Here is a 20,784-nt window from a genome sequence, read left to right as displayed (position 1 = left end):
GAATAAGCTAGTCTTCTCTAAGAACAGTGTTCCTATGACCAAATGGGAGATCAGTCTCTCCATTATCAAACAAATACGATTCTGAGTAAGGCTAAACAGAGCAATTGAGAAATCAGACCTGGATATGGGCCACAATGGGGTTAATGGGCTACAAAGATAAGTGAGGCCCATCCTAAAAAGACCCTAGGGTTGATGCTGTTGGGTGATGGGAGAAGAAGTCGTTGCCGTTATGCAGGATCGGAGTGCGTGTGGCGGTCAAGCACCTGGGGGAACCATCCATCAGTTTTTGAGCTCACTGTGTTCTGTCGGCGTTCCCACTGGAAAAAGGCACACTTGATGGTCTAAGAGAAGCTTATGCCATCAACGAAACCCAGTGGGAAGGAAACAATGGTGGTGTCGGTGCTAGTCCAGATCTAGAGCCAATTGGTGAAGCGATGAAGTTTTGCTCAAATGTAATAGATGAGGAGCAGCGTGCCTGTTGTGAAGCTTCTGTTTTTGGGTTTACGAGGGGGATCACATCCGAGATCTGAATCAGATCGTAGCTTGTAGAGCAGCGATGTACTCTTCCGTTAGTAAAGTAACCCTTCGAGAAAAGATTTCTTAGAAGGTTGCAAATGGATTTTTAGGGGAAAAGAACTTATAAGTAGAATAAGAGAGCAGAGAAAAGCTTATATAGATTAAAAAGAGGTTAAAAGGGTTTGTCACCCCCACCCCCCACCCTGACGCCAGCGAACAGAGGCCTCACCGGCGCTGGAAGACATAGTTTGTAAGAGAGTCTTGAGCCCCATACCTAAGTGCTTTTTCCCTAATGTGACATCCTCAATCATATATTTTTTAATTTATCCAGGTAATTTTAATGTTAAGTATTTTTAACTAGAAGTTTGATCTTTAATTATCATTTATCTTTTGGTTGTCATCTTTTATACTCCTTCAAATTTGATTCAAAAACTCTATTAAATTTTATTTTAACCCAAATTTTAGATGACATACTGTATTTAAGTTTTTTTAAAAAAATCAAAAACTCACATTATAAAATTTAGCCATAGGCGTCTGGAGAATTGGTACGGCACTGAGTGCGGCCTCCATAGCTCTCACTATTCCTTAAAGGATAACACGGCGCTAGTTTGAATGTCACTAACCATTTCTAATATCTAACTTTGCGTTTTAAAGATAAAAGAAAAAGGGGTAAAACATTGGGGGATCTTATAGAAAACGAGGTAGCAATTGCTCCCCCTGATGGAACCATGAGTCTTTGGTTAAAATTTTGTTTGCCATACTGTAAGAGTTCTAGGGATAACGGAGTAGCTTTTAGAAATGTTTTACACATTTTAGTATTAGAAACAAGGAAAGTTTACCGTAAAGCTTTCGTTTTTTTTTTCAATTATTGCGTAGGTTTTTTTAATCTTAATCGTTTTAAGAAGAATAAAAATCAGAATGATTGGAGATTTGTGTTATGCAACTTGGATCCACGTCTCAAAAAAAAGGAAATTCTCTATCTTTCGTTGACATGTTCTTCGTATGCTTTAAAACTAATTTAATAACCCTTCATTCTTTATCAACTTACCTTATCCGTGTTATGTTCTTCAAAAAAAAAGAAAACTACGAGGGTCAGCTAGAAATGAAGAGATGGAGTTGACTTAACTTAATGTCCAACCTGGTAGAGGCATTTCTTTTTAGTGAAAATTTCACAGAGAACGGCAAACTTTGTACTATTTTCGGGTTAAACCATAGATTAACTCATAGGTTTATGATTTTCAGGTTAAACCAATGCGAATATTATTACCAATACGTAGTTAGAAACTTCAAGGATTTTTTAAACATATTTTCTATTTTCTATATTTTAGTGACTTAGGTGGTTGACAATTTCTGGGATTATTAATTAATGTCGACTTGAAAACGTCACAACGATTAATATTTCATTACTTAAAAAGAAGTCAAGGTCGTAATCCTCCAAAACAAAGAAAAGATGAAGTATTTTCATGGAGTTTTATGTGTGTTCATCATCACATTTGCTTTTACACATGTTGGGGCTCAGGATCAAAATGGTATTAACTTTTAAACTCTGAAATTAAGGAAAACTCATCTTTATTTTATTTTATTTTTCATTTTTTCTTAATTCCCTCGTCTTATTAGGATTTATCACTTTGGATTGTGGTCTGTTACCTGATGGGTCTCCATATACCAATCCATCTACGGGATTGACATTCACTTCAGATTCTAGTTTCATCGCGAGTGGAAAGAACGGTCGAGTCAGTAAGGATTCTGAGCGAAACTTCGAAAAGGCTTTTATAACTCTGCGATATTTTCCAGATGGAGAAAGAAACTGTTATAGCCTGAAGGTCACGCAAGGAACAAATTACTTGATTAGAGCATCTTTCTTATATGGAAATTATGATGGTCTTAATACTATCCCAAATTTTGATCTATTTATTGGCCCTAATAAGTGGACAACTGTGAACTTTAATGGAACCGAAGGTGGTCTGTTTGAGGAGATGATTCACATGTCTAGGTCAAGCTCTTTGCATATTTGTCTTGTCAAGACTGGAACAACCACGCCGATGATATCAACCTTGGAGCTACGACCACTGAGAAGTGATACTTACATTAGTGCCAATGGGAGCTCATTGCAACTCTTTTTCAGAGGTTATCTTGACGATTCAGTTCCCGTTTTACGGTAAGTAAACTTTGACTTATGAAAAGAATCTTAACGATTGAGGTTCAGGTACGTAACGTCTTGGATTTTTGTACATATATATATATATATATGGTAAAAAGATTATAGACAATAACAGATAAATATGATGAAAGATCGAAACTATGAATCTGTATTCAAAGCCAAACATTATAGAGTTCATTTTCTATGTCTATATCTAAATCTAATACAAGACTTTGGTAGGTACCCTGATGATGTCTATGACCGGAGATGGTTCCCATTCACTAATAAGGAGTGGACACTTGTAACTACCACTCTCAATGTAAACACTACAAATGGTTTTGATCTACCACAAGGTGCAATGGCATCGGCTGCAACCCGTGAAAATGATAATGGGACATGGGAATTTCCATGGAGCTTAAAGGATTCTACAACACGGTTTCACATTTACCTTCACTTCGCAGAGATTGAAACTTTGTTAGCCAATGAGACCAGGGAATTCAATGTGTTTCTGAATGGAAAACTTTTTTATGGACCATATAGTCCTACCAGTTTAAGTATAGGAACTATGAGCACACAACCCGAATCGACACTGACATGCAAAGGAGGGAGTTGCCTGTTGCAGCTAGTGAAAACAACAAAGTCAACTCTTCCTCCTCTCATCAACGCTATTGAACTTTTTACAGTTGTTGAGTTTCCTCAGTCAGAAACGAACCAAGATGAAGGTGCATAAATTGACCTTTAAATACATATGAATTATAGCTTTGCACGTGTTTGATTCTTATATTATTAACTATGCAATTCCAGTGAGTGCCATCAAGAAGATCCAAATTGATTATGGATTGAGTAGAATTAATTGGCAAGGAGATCCATGTGTCCCGGAACAATTTCTGTGGGCTGGTTTAAAATGCAACAACACTGATAGCTCTAATCCACCAACGATCACTTTCCTGTAAGATTTTTGAATCATAAGCAGTACCATAATTAAAATAAAATCTCTAGTTTAAGTATAACAAATTTGAATGTATATTCATGAATAAATTACTAGAAACTTGTCTTCAAGTGCATTAACTGGGATGATCACATCTTCCATCCAGAATTTGACCCATCTACAAGAGTTGTAAGTATCACACATACATTAACAAAAGTATAATTTTTTTACTTCTCTTATGTGTTGGAGTTTTTTTATATTTAAATAAAAATCAAATGCCAGGGATTTGTCAAATAACGACTTGGTTGGGGGTGTGCCTGAGTTTCTAGCTGACATAAAATCGCTCTTGATCCTGTACGTTAGTTTCTTATAAGAAAGTATGAAACATAATAATCTCTTCCAACTATTCTCATAGAATCTAATTGACCTTGTGTTATATATCTCTTTTTATACCTTAACAGAAACTTAAGTGGAAACAATTTTAGTGGTCAACTTCCTCAAAAGCTTCTACAAAAGAAAGGATTAAAGTTAAAGTAAGTATCTAATTATATATTTCCATTTGATGATTATCATAGCTTTGATAAATAAAATATATTGAATAGCATTTTTAATTCATAGTGTTGACGGCAACCATAGGCTTATTTGCACAGAAGGACCATGTGTAAATAAATCTGGAGAAAGTGGACATCCCAAAAAGAGTATAATTGTACCAGTTGTTTCGTCCGTTGCTTTAATAGCTGTTCTTGTAGCTGCATTGATTTTGTTTTTTGTTCTTAAAAATAAAAATTCATCACGGAGTAAAGGTATTTGTAGCAGAATCAAAAGCTTTGATAAGCACTACGTACCACTATAGTAAAGACTAGAAAATCATATGAAAGTTTTGTGTTGCAGCAAATAATAGAACTTCAAGATCATCCGAGCCACCAAGGATAACGAGAAAGAAAATATTTACTTATGCAGAAGTTATTGAAATGACAAATAACTTTGAAACTGTTCTTGGGAAAGGAGGGTTTGGTATGGTTTATCATGGATATGTAAATGGTACAGAGCCGGTTGCTGTTAAAGTACTCTCACATGCTTCAAACCATGGCCATAAACAATTCAAGGCAGAGGTACTAACACAACGATATTCCTTTATATATGCAAGTGTCTTTTATAACTTTTGATAAATATGGACCATATATCTGAATTTTATGTGTGCTTTTGTGGTTTGTTAGGTTGAACTTCTTTTAAGAGTTCATCACAAGAATTTGGTAAGCCTAGTTGGATACTGCGAAAAAGGGAAGGAACTGGCGCTCGTCTATGAATACATGGCTAATGGAGACTTAAAAGAGTTTTTTTCAGGTGAAGCAAATTTAAATATGTATCAAACACCTAATCTTAATCCACTGTCGATCCAACAAAACATATAACAAATTCACAAGCTAACGTCCTTATTAAAACACGTAGGGAAGCGCGGTGATGATGTTTTAAGGTGGGAAACTAGGTTACAAATAGCACTCGAGGCCGCACAAGGTTAATAAAGCTTAATGAACCTATTCATTTCCTCTTAAAAACTCTAGTTTCAAATGATAAAATTTGGTAAAAATGATTTTTTTTTTTTTTTTCACTAGGTTTGGAGTACTTACATAAAGGATGCAAACCACCAATTATTCATAGAGATGTCAAAACAGCAAATATATTGTTGGATGAACACTTCCGAGCCAAACTTGCTGACTTTGGACTTTCGAGATCACTTCTAAACGACGGAGAAAGTCATGTCTCCACGGTTGTAGCAGGAACTATTGGTTACCTTGATCCAGAGTATTAACTAAACCATCTTTTTATATTCTTACTTAGCTTCAAATGATTTAAACTCTTTACCATATTTTAAAAAATGTCTTGCAGATATTATAGAACAAATAGGATGACAGAGAAGAGTGATGTGTATAGTTTCGGGGTCGTTTTATTGGAGATCATAACAAATCGACCCGTGATTGAGCAGAGTCGCGAAAAGCCACACATAGCGGAATGGGTGAATTTAATGATTATCATAGGAGATATTAGAAAAATTGTTGATCCAAGTCTCAAGAAGGATTACCACTCTGATTCAGTTTGGAAATTTGTGGAGCTAGCAATGACTTGTGTGAATGCATCTTCAATAGCAAGACCGACCATGTCTCAAGTTGTTACCGAATTAACCGAGTGTATAACATTAGAAAACTCAAGGGGTGGGAAAAGTCATAACATGGGCTCTGAGAGTTCTAGAGATATGACCATGATCTTTGATACTGAAGTGAACCCCGTGGCTCGCTAGACCGCGCATAAAGAAATTTCGGTTGCATTTTATTGTGATTATTTACATAAACAAATGATATTGTTTCGTCATCTCTTCGATTTTACTATCGCCAAAGAAGATAAATTTGATAAATTTTTTCACCTGTAATAGTTATAGCAGATAAAGAAAACAAAATGTTTGCATAGGTGAAATGTGTGAAGAATAATTTTTTTTTGTGACAAATTGGGTATATTACATTCATAGAGCTACAAGATCAAATTCTGTTCTGAAAGTCGTTGTAAAATTGGTTGAATAAATTATTAGTTGTCAAAAAAACACTATACTGTATAGTTGAATCTGTCAATTTGTCAAAGGTTTCTTTACGTCTCTTTCCATTTCCATGTTATACATTCTTTTTGTAAATGTAATATACCTTTGACATGTTTACGTCTCTTTCCTGGTTCAAAACCACGTGGACCAAATCTAGATTTTCTACTACTTATAAAACAATTTTGTAAGTATTCTAAACCTAAGTTGCATATCTCTAAGCTGCCCTTGAGACCTTAAACCTAAGTTGCATATCTCTGTTTCAGAATTAAATACAATCTAAATGCTAATAATACGATTTACCAACAGGGGAAAAAGTCTAGTTATTCTAATGCAAATTCAGATTCAAATAACAATTACATGTGGACACTGAGTTGAAGCTTTTAGACATTAGATCATTCTTCGCTCCGGTTGAATGCAGAGAGATTGTAGCATTCTTTAAACAACAGAGCGATTCTTAAATAATAGAGATTGCTTTTTCACCAGTCTGCTTTTGTGAAGGATCGTCTACTCATTGAGAATCTCCTTCTTGCTACAGAACTAGTGAAAGACTACCATAAGGATACCATCTCAAGTCGCTGTGCTATCAAAATTAACATCTCCAAAGCTTTTGATTCTGTTCAATGGTCCTTTCTCAGGAACGTTCTAGCTGCATGGCATTCCCACCAGATTTCATTCATTGGATCATGCTCTGCGTCACTACTGCGTATTTCTCGGTGCATGTTAACGGTGAGCTAGCTGGTTATTTCAACAGTTCCAGGGGGTTGAGGCAGGGATGTTCAGTCTCCCCATATCTTTTTGTTATCTGCATGGACGTCCTGTCTAAGATGTTGGATAAAGCTGCAGTGATGCAAAAATTTGGGTTCCATCCGCGCTGTAAAACGATGGGTCTAACTCATCTTACGTTTGCGGATGACATTATGGTCTTCACTGATGGTCAAGTTTGGTCGATCGAGGGTATAGTTGAGACTTTTGCTGCTTTTGGGAGACAGTCAGGACTTCAAATTAGCTTAGAGAAGTCAACGTTATATTTTGGGGGACTCACAACAGCTCTAGATGAGATGAATCGGTTCCCTTTTGAGGTTGGTACACTCCCAGTCCGTTACTTTGGTCTGCCACTTGTGACCAAACGCCTTTCCACCACAGACCTTCTACCACTGTTCGAGCAGATAAAGAGGAAAATAGGTTCTTGGACTACACGTTTCCTCTCTTATGCTGGTCGTCTAAATTTGATTGCGTCAGTGCTGTGGAGTATTTGTAATTTCTGGATCGCAGCTATTAGACTTCCCCGGTCGTGTATACGTCACCTTGACAAACTATGTTCCGCTTATCTTTGGTCCGGTACGGAGCTGAAACTGAGTATAGCTAAGATCGCTTGGGTCGATGTATGTAAGCCTAAACAGGAGGGAGGTTTAGGTTTACGTTCTCTTAAGGAGGCAAATGACGTCTGTTGTTTGAAGTTAATTTGGCGCATCGTGTCTCATGGTAACTCGTTTTGGGTAAAGTGGATTGATCAGAACCTTCTCCGCCATGGTTCATTCTGGGCTGTCGAATCCAATTCATCCCCCGGGTCTTAGATGTGGTGCAAACTCCTCAAGTACAAAGAGGTTGCAAAGACGTTCTGCAAGACAGAGGTACGGGATGGTACACTCACTTCTTTCGGGTATGATGATTGGTCTGGTTTGGGTAGGCTTGCGGATGTGGTTGGTGATCGCGTCTTTGATTTGGGAGTTGATCGGCAAGCTACAGTTGCAGAAGTTTGGGCTCAGCGTAGGCGACGTCGTCACCGTCTTGATGTGCTCAATTCTGTCGAAGCGGCGTTGATTCGCACCTCACAAAACCGTGTTGAAGGAGTTGACAGAGTTCTCTGGCGTAGAAAGAATGACGTCTTCAGGCCTCGTTTCTCAACAAAACAGACCTGGACTCTCCTTCGTACGGCCTCTAACAGAGTCGCTTGGTATTAGGGTGTTTGGTTCACCCACAACACCCCGAAGTACTCTTTCTGCGTTTGGTTGGCAGTTTGGGATAGATTGTCCACTGGTGACCGTATGCTTCAATGGAATCAAAATGCTGTCTCGACTTGTCCCTTCTGCAGTAACACATTAGAATCCCGTAATCATTTGTTCTTCAGTTGTAGCTACACATCGGAGGTATTGGGAGCTTTGGCTAAGGACATCTTCCGACTGGAGTACTCTACGGATGGGTCTACTATCATCACTTGCGTGTCGAGCCAATGGTCGGACAGGGTGCTTGGGTTTATAGCTCGCTATATTTTCCAAGCAGCTATTCATACCCTCTGGCGGGAGCGCAATGCCCGCCGGCATGGTAAGGCTCCGGTACCGGCGGCTAGTCTAATCACAATGCTTGACAAACAAGTGCGAAACCAACTTTTGGCTATCTCTGCAATGGGTGACCGTCGAGACGAGGATGGTCTCCAGATGTGGTTTGCTTCGAGATTTCAAGGATGAATATGTTGTAGATTCTCTTTCTTTAAGTTTTTAAATAACACATGTTGCATTTGATGTAAAAATGCTATTTTTTCTTTGAATCTAATTTAACATTTTATTCAAAAAATAAAATAATAATCGAGATTGTAACACTTACTGTAATTACAATTCTTTTGCCACAGCCCTCAAAAGACTCATGGGAGTCACAAGACTCACAACAATATCCCTACATGTGACGGACTAGATTAGTTTCAGTTTTTATATCCAATTTTTCTTACGAGGTTTGCTTAAGTTAGGGATTAAGACGGCATTTATTTCCGATGTCATCTATCTAGAAGATTCCTAAAACAAAATAAATGAAAACAAGAATACTATAGAATAGACAATAAGGTCTTAAAAAGCTTTTAAACAATAAGAAACAAAAAAATGAAAAATGAAAAAAACAGAGTTTTATGAAAACACTAATTTGCTCTCAACTCCCAAATCACACAATTAGGACATGATAACCAGAAATAACATAATAGCTAAGCAAATAGAGTGATAGAGATCACAAAAAAACCTGTACAATAATGACATCATTCTCGCAGCCAAAATAGCTAAGACTCTTGTACTTGAATCTGTTTTTGGCCTCCAAGATCAAATTGGCTAAACCTGTCCTCACTCTAGGTTAGCTAGTAATTCGTACGTACTTGTTCTGGATGAAGGCTGTCAGCTGCTTGTTCTTCATAGATGGAGCACGGCGTTTTTGGTTTTGGCCTTTTTTTTAATGATTACTAACTAGGCCTTGGTGTTAAGGGTTTTACCTAAGTAGCTTCATATCATTAACATTAAGATCCTCTACATAGTCAATAAAGGCAGAGAAACCATACCACAAATCTCAGGGTATTTTTCAAAACCTTGGATTTCAACTAGTAGTAAACATAATACAGTTTAGATGCAAATTCCATGGGCAAAACAATTTCACTACTCATCCCAACATCGGAAAATTTGAGTTCAACCTTAACGTCTTTATTCTCATCCCACAGAGAGTAGACATATTTGGACCATTTATGTTTCTCAACATCTTCTAGAACCCACACACAACTCAATATGGGAAATCCACCATCACAAGCTTGCTTCCCACCTAATGGCCAAATACTCCGCCAGAATTTTGCGTCTACAAGCTTGAATTTCTCAGACCTAACATCCAAGCAAACTATCACATAAGGCCCTTGCTCATAAGACCTGTGATAAATTGGTCTACCTAAGTAATACAAAACCCCATTGATGCATATCCTTTTACAACAACATTCATGGGGCAAGGGACAATGAATATTATATCTCCACCTCAATTTTCCAGTTCCTAACGTCAGAATTTTATGGTCAATATCGATGAGCCATGAACAACACCTTGAATTGCTTGTCAATGGGATCAAACCCTAAAAAGCTTATCTGCTCCTTGTACCTTCTCATTTTAGGGTAAGATCCCATAATGCCACGTAAGACGATTACATATCATAGGCCTTGTGTCCTCATCATCTCCATCCATTGAGATCTTCATACTTTAGAAGTAGATCAAACCAGAGGCATAGCTACACATGTATTGGCTTATATCCTCATGGAGACGCGTCTTCTTATTCCTCAAGAGCGACATACGGAGTCTGAGGCTGAGGCGACGAGAAGAAGAACTACTCACCAATCACCATGTTGTTTGACCTCAAATAAAAGACGCGTCCGAGCCGAGGATTGGGTCAAGAACAGCTCCGTGAAATATGGGCGGCAAAGCATGGAACCCCATAGCTTCGACAAGCAACGAAACCTGGCGATAGACTTTTCCGGCAATCTCAAGAATATCTCGTTAATTAGATCAGTTGGGATGGAATCTGAAATTATTTCCACTTTTCATGATCGTTGTATCGGATTTTCTGATAAGCAGGAGAGATATTTAGTACATATATATAGGGTTATGGTTTCTAAATATAAATCAGAAAATCCTGGCCGTTGATTAAAAATGAATCTCATGCAATTAGCTATCGTCCTTCAGTCCTGTTTCCTATGCTTTTCACTTCTTTTGTTTTGTTTTGTCATTTTGTGATTTTTATAGTCTTATAGAAGAAGTGACAAAGAGCTAAACCTTTCGAGTATACTCGAATTAGAAAATAAAATGTATCTATGCTTCTTCTTCGTCTGGTTCTCTCTGACGTATACTGCAAGAAACTGTAATGGTGCTTAAGTTTCTTTCCTCAGTCATGCTATAGAGGCACCAATAATAATCGTATTTGCAGCCGAGAGACCTCTTACCAAAGCCATTTTTTGTTTTCTGAAACTAAATTGAGTCTTGGTTTTTAACTACTCTTAAGGAGTCCAACATATATCAAATTCTTGCAGAAATAAATAAGTACTAATAACTCAAGAATCTATCATGTTACGTATGAATTCATGATATCCAATTTTTCTTAAAGAGATTTGTTCAACTTAGAAATTAAATACAACAGTTATTTCTGGTAGCATCTAGGATAAAACATTAGTTTGTTCCTAGGCACCGTGTAACAAAACTAGAACATATATATAACAAAATAAAAAGCAACTTGTTAATGGGTCAAAGTGATAAATTAAAGTGTCACACTCCCAGGTTTTGACACCTGCAAATTCATCATCATCATCTAAAAGACGCAGAGCTTCAAATTTGTTAATGCTCTCAAAGGAACCACGATGTTTTTGCGGGTGAGAAACAATCATCACTTCAGGATCTTCTCTATATGATGTTGATATGCTGCTCGTGGGTTTACACTTCTGTTCTGGTGGGCTTATAGACGTTGCGGATTCTCTACAAAGGTGTAAACTCTATTCAGATTCTCCATCGCTTCATGGTTACAATGGATTCCAACATGTTGGAGAGTGTTCCTTTCAGGATTGTAGTAGAGAACGTAACATAAAAACCATTTAGATGTAAGTTTCTTCGACAAAACAAAAAATTGAATACACTTAGATATGTATTTTTGCTTTTAAAAAAAAAAAAAGAAAAAAAAAAGAAAAAAACTAATTAGAAGACAACTTTAATTTTGTTCAACGTTAAACCCTATAAATATTACATTTTATAATGTAATATTTAGACATGTTTAATATACAAAACTTTAAAGTTAAGATAAACATTATTTTTAATATACAAAACTTTAAAGTTAGACATGTTTTGTAATTTCTTGCTTTAAATTTTGCTTTTTTATTTGTCAATTTGATTCTTTATAAGTTAGATTCAAAAAAACGATTTTATAAAATGGTTTTTTCTGATTTTCAGGATGGCATAAAAAATTTGAGAACTTATATAAATTTTTGATTAATTTATGAAAATTTCAGTATAGTTTTATTTAAAATTAGTTAGAAAAATATTAAAATTATTTTGTATGAGATTACAATATATAGAAAAAATATATTTAAGATAATGTTAGTTTTTAAATACGAGATAATATTAGTTTTCATTTTTTCCTTCGATAATTATTTTGTATTAATTTTTCATATTGATATAGTTCACAAATTATATTGATATGAAAATTGTAACTTTTACCAATCATGATTATTACAGAAAAGTAAATTTTAATTTTATTATGATGTCATGTACAATTATATTGTATTGCGAGATAAAATGTATGAACTCTAAACTCGTTTTTTTAAAATATAAAACTAAATAAAATACAAAATTAACATTTGAAAGCTACTTAAAATTTCATATATATGCGTAATTTACTGGCTCTAACCAAGTATTTTATGATTATAATATTCTTTAATCACTCATTTCTTGACTCATGCATATAAACATAAATATATATATATATATATGTATATATCTTATTTATTTTCGTTCATCTATTTTTCTAATGTTACTACATTTAAAGTCTTTCAAAATGGATCTATAACTTTTAAACATATTCCCAATCAATTATGTGAGATATATATATATTTATGTTTATATGTGTTGGGCATAATTTTAATCATATAAATTATAATAGATAAATTCTATTATAATTATGATATATTCCATAAATAATGGAAATAAATATGTATTCTCTAGAAGATTCTATTGATATGGGCCGTAACGGCAAGCATTGAGTTAATACGGGCCGTAACTGGACCTTGACACCGACTGTGTTCCTTGACGAAACGACATTGTCAAGAGAATATTCGAAGTTGATCTCATCAAGAGAATATTGGAAAATAACCTTATCTTGTGAAGAGAATATTGGAAAACGGCCTTATCTCATGAAGAGACGGTTACACGAATCCAAGTCCCATGAGGATTAGGGTTGGGAAGGTTTCTCTATAAAAAGGGAGCTACGTCTTCATGATACGAGAGGAAATCAATAGCAAAGGCAAGATACTTCACGAAGCTTCAAGACGCACAACTCAGTTCATAGATTGACTCACTGTGCTTGATTTCTTGTACTTTGCAATCGATACTTTGATTAATCAAAGCAACTATTCAACATCTGTTTCTTGTTTCCGTAGTCTTTAAACAAATCGATTAATTTTGCCCAAACAATATGCAAGAGTCAAGAAATGAGTGATATATATATATACCGATAGAGGTTTAGGAAAATAAAATTTATCATTAAATTCATTAAAATCTTAATTTTGATATTTTAGAGAATATTTGATATAATTATGTTGATTTTATAGAAATCATTATAATTTTGAATTAAAAAAAATTAAAGTAATTATATATTATAATATCTTTCTCAAAAATAAATTGTTTTGGTCTATTAAGTATGAAAATTTTGCGGCTTGGAGTCAACATTGAGGATTTGACGTGAGAGTTTAGCAAAGGGTTATTGTCAAATTGGCAACTTTTGCCTTCAAATCTTTTAAATACGGACTTTTCGTCATCCATATGTATTTGGGCAGAGTCATTAGTAAAAATAGTAAAGATAAAGAATAGAAAAAGATTTTTGTTCGTCAATGGTAGATATCTCCGATAATTTTTGTTATGCATTATGTAAAAAAAAAAGGTGATTACACAACATTGAGTTGCATCACAATATATTGGGTTGCACTCTTGTTGTACATAAATTGCTCTAGAATTTTTAATTCTTCCAAATTTCTCCTTTCACATATCCAATTTGCAATGTGTTTGAATGTGAATGTCGTGTTTTCGATCACAAAGTTTATGAAATTTTCAAGTCATCTTGTGGGTGGCTCGATATGGGTGTATTTTTTGTGGGTGGCTCGATATGGGTGTTTCCAGCCATCTTCATAAAAAAAAAAAAAGCTGTGTAAGATATTGGCAGATATGTCTACCGGAGCCTTAGATGCAGCAGAGAGATTCAGCGAACGCAAGAGAGAAAAAAAAAAACCCAGAAGGAGATGGACCAAATCAAGCATGCAAAACACCTATGACAGAATCAAACATACCTACACAAGAACCAACACAAACATAACAGAAACAGAAATTTCAAAAATGAAGTGAAGTTAATTATGCAGCTTGCGAGATTTCAGATCAGGCAACTTGGCTTCCCTTGTTTGGTCATGTTGGCTGCTTTACCAAAAACATGCGTAAGATATTGGTAGATACATGTGAGCTTCCGGAAAAAGATTAAAAAAAAAAAGTAGAAACTGATCTACAAAAGAATATTAAGCCGTAGCAAACATAACTTCTTGACAGGAAACATAGCATACCTTAACACATAAACCTCAAGGTTGAGAGTCAAACATAACATAACCTACAATTAAAGAACCTACCTTCGGACATAGGAAACAAACTGACCTAGACAAGAAGTAGGCCTTGAAATAAACAAACAGAGAGGTTTAAACTACAAAATCAAAACCAAACGTCCAAACCAAAATTTCCTCTAAATTTCATTTAACTAACAAGGCCCTCAATTCTATGGAAAAGAAATATACATCCAATTTCATTAGTTTTCAGTTCAGCGTAAGAAGAAACAAAAAATAATATATATATATATATATATATATATATATATATAGAATGCTAGGAAAGTTTTCATTCTAAAAAATTACCTATATATTGAAATTTCGAATTCACAAACTAAAATACCTGGATCGTATGCTAAAAAATTTTCAATCTAAACAAATAGCAAAAAAGAAAAACACAATTCAATTTCATTACTATTTTGATTCACAAGCTAAAAAAAAAATCAGAATCGAATGCAAAAAAGTTCACAAATTCAATTTCACTAATATTTTGATCCACAGGTTTAAAAATAATCAGAATCGATGCAAAAAAATTCACAAGTACGATTTATTTTTTGAAAGAAAAATAAATTCGAATCAAATACTTATAAATTAGATAGACTAGCTAGATGATTCAACATGCTTGCTATCTGTGTGATAAATCTTTCTTGTAAGAAAAATAAAAAAAAGATTTCAAGCATAAAACTCGGGAACTAAGTGACATATATCTTAGCCCCCCTTCATAATCGTTTTGATTAAAAGCTTAACCAATAATGGCATGATCACCAGATCCATGATTGGGCATAATACCGGATCTGGGATTTGCCATGGATCGGATGTTAAAGAAGAGGTTGAATATCAAAGATAAACATATACTCTCTCCCTTTTCTTAATATAGAATATTTAGAGATTTTTTGTTTTGTTTTATGATATAAAATGTTTTCAACTTTCTAGGTAATTTTTAAATTAATTTCATATTTTTATTATTTATTTTCTGCAATTATTTATGATTGGATTAACTTTTTAAAACAAGACATTTATTGCGTGTTTTTAGCTAAAATATCTTATATTTTATAACGGAGAGTAAAGAAAAATACTTGATAATAAAAACGGAGAAAAGATAACTAAAGAGGAAGATGATAGATAGAGATGAGGACGTTTTGAAAAGAACAAGAACAATTCCAACATGTAATAGATCACCCGCAGTTCAAGGAGTCAATCTCGCAGAGTTGGGACCCTCTTGCCATTCAAGGTTCTTATCAATACAAGCTTGTAAGGTCGATGCAGAAACTTAAAATGATTTTGAGGCTTCTGAACAAGCAACACTTCAGAGATTTCAGCAAGAGAGCTCAGAGTCAGGCGGTGTTAGATGCTGAGCTTCAAAGAAGGGTTCTTTCTACTCCAGATGCTCAAGCAGTTAGGGAGGAGCATGAAGCAAGAACACTATGGCAAACACTCCTTACCGCAGAGGAGAAATTCTATCGCCAAAAGTCGAGAATCCTCTGGCTCAGTCTGGGAGACAAGAACACAACCTTCTTTCACAGGTCAGTGACGCAAAGGGCTGCACGAAACCATATCCATTTCTTGTGTGATCAGTCTGGGGGAAGGATTGCCGACATCTCAGAGATAAAAACTTATGCAGCTGCATATTTTGAAGATATTCTGGGTAAAACCGATTTGTCACTATCTCCAATCTCAGTTACTGAACTAGGGGACCTCCTTCCATTCAGATGCTCAGATTCTCAAGTCCAAGCTCTCCAGAAAGGAGTAACAACAGAAGAGATAAAGGCGGTGGTATTTCTTATGTCGTTGAATAAGAGCCCAGGTCCGGATGGATTCTCGGTGGAGTTCTTTCGTGCATCTTGGGACGTGGTTGGAGACACGGTGGTGGAAGCAGTCCAAGAGTTTTTTCGCAATGGCCGCCTGCTCAAGGATCTCAATTGCACTATCATTGCTTTGATTCCTAAGGTTCAGGAAGCCTGCTAGCTAAGTGATTTCTGACCTATAAGCTGTTGCAATTTGATCTACAAAGTCATCTCTAAGATTGTAGCCAACAGAATGAAGCCCATCCTACTAGAGTGCATTAGTCCGAACCAAGCAGCTTTTCTTAAAGGTAGAAGTTTAGGAGAGAATGTCCTGCTCGCTTTGGATTTGATCAAGGATTATCAAAACGCAAGTTGTCCAAAGAGCTGTATGGTCAAGGTTGATATTAGAAAAGCTTTTGATACGGTGTGTTGGGACTTGGTTCTCAAGATTCTAGAAGCTCAGAACTTCCCTCCATTATTCCGCATGAATGTATCTCTTCTCCGCGGTTCTCTATGGCCATTAATGGTGAGTTGGCAGGCTACTTCTCTGGGAAGAAAGGCCTCAGGCAAGGCGGTTCTATCTCTCCATACCTTTTCATCCTTGTCATGGAGGTGCTATCGAAGCTTCTGGAGTTATCGGCTTCAGCAGGTAGCATTCAACTACATCCTAATTGTTCATCTCCTCAAGTGACGCACCTCCTCTTTGCATATGACCTTTTGGTCTTCACTGATGGATCTAGGCACTCTCTGTCTAGCGTTAGAGAGGCAATGTCACAGTTCGAACAGCTGAGTGGGTTGGATATGAACCCAGCAAAATCAAAAAATTTCTTCGAGGGCTATGCTGACGATGAGATTGATGATCTGAGTGAGTAAGTCTCTGTCTATTGCCAGAAGAATCAGACTTGTATCATCAGTTATTTATGGAATGGTTAACTTTTGGAGTTCTGTGTTTAACTTGCCGAAGCGGTTTTATGAGAAGGTCGACTCTTTGGTAGGATGTCTGCATGCCCAAGGAGGAAAGGGGTCTAGGCATCAGGAGATTGCAGGACTTTCAGATTGTCTTTCAACTTAAGCTAATCTGGAACTTCTTTGCAAGTTCAGGATCATTATGGGTGGCATGGCTTAAAGGCAATGTTTTCCACATGAAGAGTTTCTGGCTGATGGAGGAAAACCAACGTCTCTCTCGAACTGTGAAATGTATGCTGCATCTCAAGCCTCGACTAAAGGAGTTCATGCGTTGTGAGCTTGGAAATGGACGCACTGCTTCATTCTAGTATGATAATTGGTGCGAGCTTGGTCCTTTGGCTGACTTTATAGTAGGAAATGGACCAAGACAACTGCGGATAAGGAAAAATGCTATAGTTCTAGAGGCGGTAAGGAATGGAGAATGGAGGATGCCGGCTGCAAGATCTGATTCTCAACAATCATTCATGGCAACTCTCACATCTATCTCTCCACCAAACGATGAAAAAGGGGATGATCTGTATCTTTGGAAAAGGTTGTCTGGGACCTTCGTTAATAAATTCTCTTCCAAAGAAACTTGGGAGCAACTAAGGTCTCATTCTCCGGCGGTACCATGGAGTAAGGTAGTTTGGTTCAAGGAGGCAGTGCCGTGTTACTCTTTTATAACGTGGCTTGCGATTCTAGGAAGGCTTCCTACCAAAGACAGGCTAAGGAACTGGGGGATCAATGTTCCTCCAAGTTGTGTGCTATGTTCTAATGGGATTGAAAGTCATGAACATCTTTTCTTTCAGTGTGCTTACTCTTTAGAGGTTTGGAGTGCGTTTTCAGGCAGAATCATTTTATCTCCTCCAATGATTTTAAGTTCTATCTCCACCTAGATCCTTCAAGTAGCATAGGAACAACCGCACCCCAACGCTGCAACCATCGTCAAACTCGTCCTCCAAGTCACCTGCTATCTTCTTTGGCGCGAAAGGAATGCTAGGCTGTTCACCAACGTCTCGTCTCCTCCATCAGTGGTTCAAGCCGGAGTGGATCATACAATCCATGATCGTCTACTCTCTCTACCTAGAGCGACTTCTTCTTTGTCCTTGTTAGCTTCATATTTTGATTGTATAAGCTATCCCTTCTAGTTTCTTTTCCCATTTTGTACAGAGAAAATATAATATTTGGTATAAATCTTAACTTTTTACCAAAAAAAAAAGAACAAGAACAAGAAAAGATAGACAATATAGAAGATAGCTTTGATAATAAACAAAACGTTGGGACGAAATTTGAAATAATTCATCTTTTCATAATAGTTGTATCGGATTTTCTGATAAGCAGGAGAGATATTTAGTACATATATATGTATGAGCTGAATGTATGTTTATTGATGAGTACAATAGAGACCTTATATACAGAGTATTACAAAGTATCTATAGCAAGTAAATATTATATACACTAATTGAGAGAGATCATTGGGATTGATTGATTGGAATAATCATAGATAATGATTGATATGAGTATCTATAATATTCCCCCCTCAAGATAAAGGGAGACTTCGAACTTCAATTTTGGAACAAGCTCGTTGGAAAGCAGGCCATGGTGACGGTTGCACAGAAGTCCTTGGTGGAGGGGACGATGTTGCGGGATTTGAGGATGATTCCGTATTGGTGGGGGAGAATTGTAACATCCGCGAACCAAATTGGGAATTTTGGGAGTGGGTGTTGATCGGCACCAAGAGGAGTGTCGATCGACACCATCAATTTTGGTTCGAGTGGGTTGTTTTAATTCGTTGTTTTGGCTTGGTTTGGTTCAATTGAAGTTCCTAACCAATGTATATAAGAGAAAACTTTACGTAGGTCGTGGAAAAGAGGTTGTTGGCCATTCTAAAGAGAAAAGAGAGAAGAGAGAGTGTTCTTGAGGGATTTTGGAGATTCTAAGCTAGATTGGTGAGATCTCTGTGGAGTGGAGATCTGATGCAAGGAACGAAGGGGAAGCCTTCTAGGGTGCTGGATTCGTCGTTGTTGGGTCAGAATCTTCCTGCAAAAGAGGTGAGTACATGACCATGGCTGATCTAAGCATGAGATCTCTTATGGTTTGCTTGTTCTATGTTGTCTGTGGTGTTGTTTTCTTGCTTGTGGTGGTTGTGTTATGGTAGGTTCCTAAAGCTTTTGGGTGAGTTTGGGACGGATTAGAGATGATTAGAAACGGAGATTCGATGATCGGCTTCGAGCAGAACGTGTTTGCGGGGTCGGTGTCGGTCGACACCAACTTGTCTGTTGCGTGGTTTCCTGGTTTGTTGTGTTTGTTTGTTGTTTGTTAAACATTATAATCTCAGTTGCTTGTGTGTATAGCCCAGTAGATGGGAGGATTACCTCACTAAGTATTTGTGATAATACTTACGCATCTCAATTGTTGTTTGTGGTGTGCAGGTATGTGACGTGGAATCATGGCGATGAGGAGGAGGATGATCTAGGGTCTCGGTTGTGTGTTGTTGGAATTTGTTATATTGTTTATGTTGGAACCTTGGCTAGAGTTATGCTAGGTTGATGAATAGAATGCTTAGAAATATTTTTGTATTGATGTTGTATTGGTTTTGTATGGTTGGTATGTTTCCGCTGTGTATGTTGGTTATTGATAGTTTTGTTGATTGGTTATAATTAAATATTATGGGTATTTAATTATATTTAATTATATATTATTGTTATTAAAGTAATGGGTCGGATCGTTTCAGCCAATAATACTTTGAGTCGTATTCGGAGGTACCAAATCCCACGAGTGATTGCAGAGTTGAGCGTCATACTCCACAGACATTGTGCGACGCCACTTCTCATCTTGTAAAGCTTGAGCAGCTTGGTTGGCTCACGTGATTGCTTCATAGCTGCAACATGAAGATTTAATTTACGTTTAGGCTTGATAATGTTGTTTTTGGCTCGGGTTTGCATTTTGTGGATATTTGCAGGTGGTACAACGGGTGGAGCGTTTTGAGGTAGGTGGGGTGGTGTGGGTGTTCTGTTTGAATCAAGAGATGGAGTTGGTGATGCAGGGTTTACGGAGGTGGAGGAAAGTTGAGTCTGATCTGTGGGCTGCAAATCATTTTGATCTAGACAATTGTATTTGGAGCAGTGGGCTCAGAAAATTGAGAAGGAGAAGAAGATAGAGAAGAAGAAGAAGAAGATACATGTGGAGATGCGGAAGACGATACAGGCGGCGCCGGTTGGTGAAGGTTTATGCTGGTGGTTCCAGTTGTTGGCGACGGTGACACCGGTGGTAGACGAATCATTGTAGCAGTTGGAGTGGCCACCGACCTATCAGCAAGTTCAGCAGTAGGCAAGGACTTCTCAGAAACAGAGAAAGGGAAGTGGGTTTCATCAAAACAGACATGACGGGATGTGTGGGAAGATGAAGGCAGTAATACGCCCTCTGCTTGAGAGAGTATCCAAGGAAAACACACCGTTTGGACCGACTCTCAAGTTTGTGACTGGGGTAGGGCTTCAACCAAGGGAAACATAGACACCCAAAAATCTTGAAAAAGCCGATAGAGAGAACTGGTGTTGGCAGCCGATCAATGAGATACACAGCAGTATTAAAGGCAAATGGCCAGTACTCAGGTTGAACATAGGCGGTTGATAGTAGTGTGAGAGCAGTCTCAACTGTTGTGCTCCGGTGTATGTGGAGGAGATGTCAAATGAGAGATTCCATGAACAGGAAGGTACTCACGAAGGGCCAAAAATTCTCCTCCATAATCAGAAAACAAA

The 20,784-nt window shown here is 36.9% G+C and overlaps 1 protein-coding gene across 1 annotated transcript; it reads left to right on the top strand.

The window, feature by feature from the left end:
• LOC104759854 (receptor-like protein kinase At3g21340) lies at window positions 1,967–5,899 on the top strand. Its single transcript, XM_010482734.2, has 13 exons — window positions 1,967–2,045; window positions 2,134–2,674; window positions 2,897–3,378; window positions 3,461–3,605; window positions 3,702–3,773; window positions 3,867–3,938; window positions 4,046–4,117; window positions 4,203–4,387; window positions 4,476–4,696; window positions 4,802–4,928; window positions 5,034–5,099; window positions 5,198–5,387; window positions 5,472–5,899. Exons 1-13 carry the CDS (start codon window positions 1,967–1,969, stop codon window positions 5,878–5,880), a joined length of 2,661 nt encoding a protein of 886 aa, XP_010481036.2. The 3' UTR covers window positions 5,881–5,899.

Source organism: Camelina sativa, chromosome 17 (assembly GCF_000633955.1).
Source record: "Camelina sativa cultivar DH55 chromosome 17, Cs, whole genome shotgun sequence".
Taxonomy (NCBI): domain Eukaryota; kingdom Viridiplantae; phylum Streptophyta; class Magnoliopsida; order Brassicales; family Brassicaceae; genus Camelina; species Camelina sativa.
This window is presented reverse-complemented; position numbering and strand designations above follow the sequence as displayed.

Excerpts from the sequence above, each read along its gene's own strand:
- LOC104759854 (XM_010482734.2), top strand. The coding sequence starts at position 1,967 with ATGAAGTATTTTCATGGAGTTTTATGTGTGTTCATCATCACATTTGCT. Across the intron at positions 3,606-3,701 it reads CCACCAACGATCACTTTCCT|AAACTTGTCTTCAAGTGCAT; the intron begins GTAAGATTTTTG and ends ATAAATTACTAG. Across the intron at positions 3,939-4,045 it reads ATAAAATCGCTCTTGATCCT|AAACTTAAGTGGAAACAATT; the intron begins GTACGTTAGTTT and ends ATACCTTAACAG.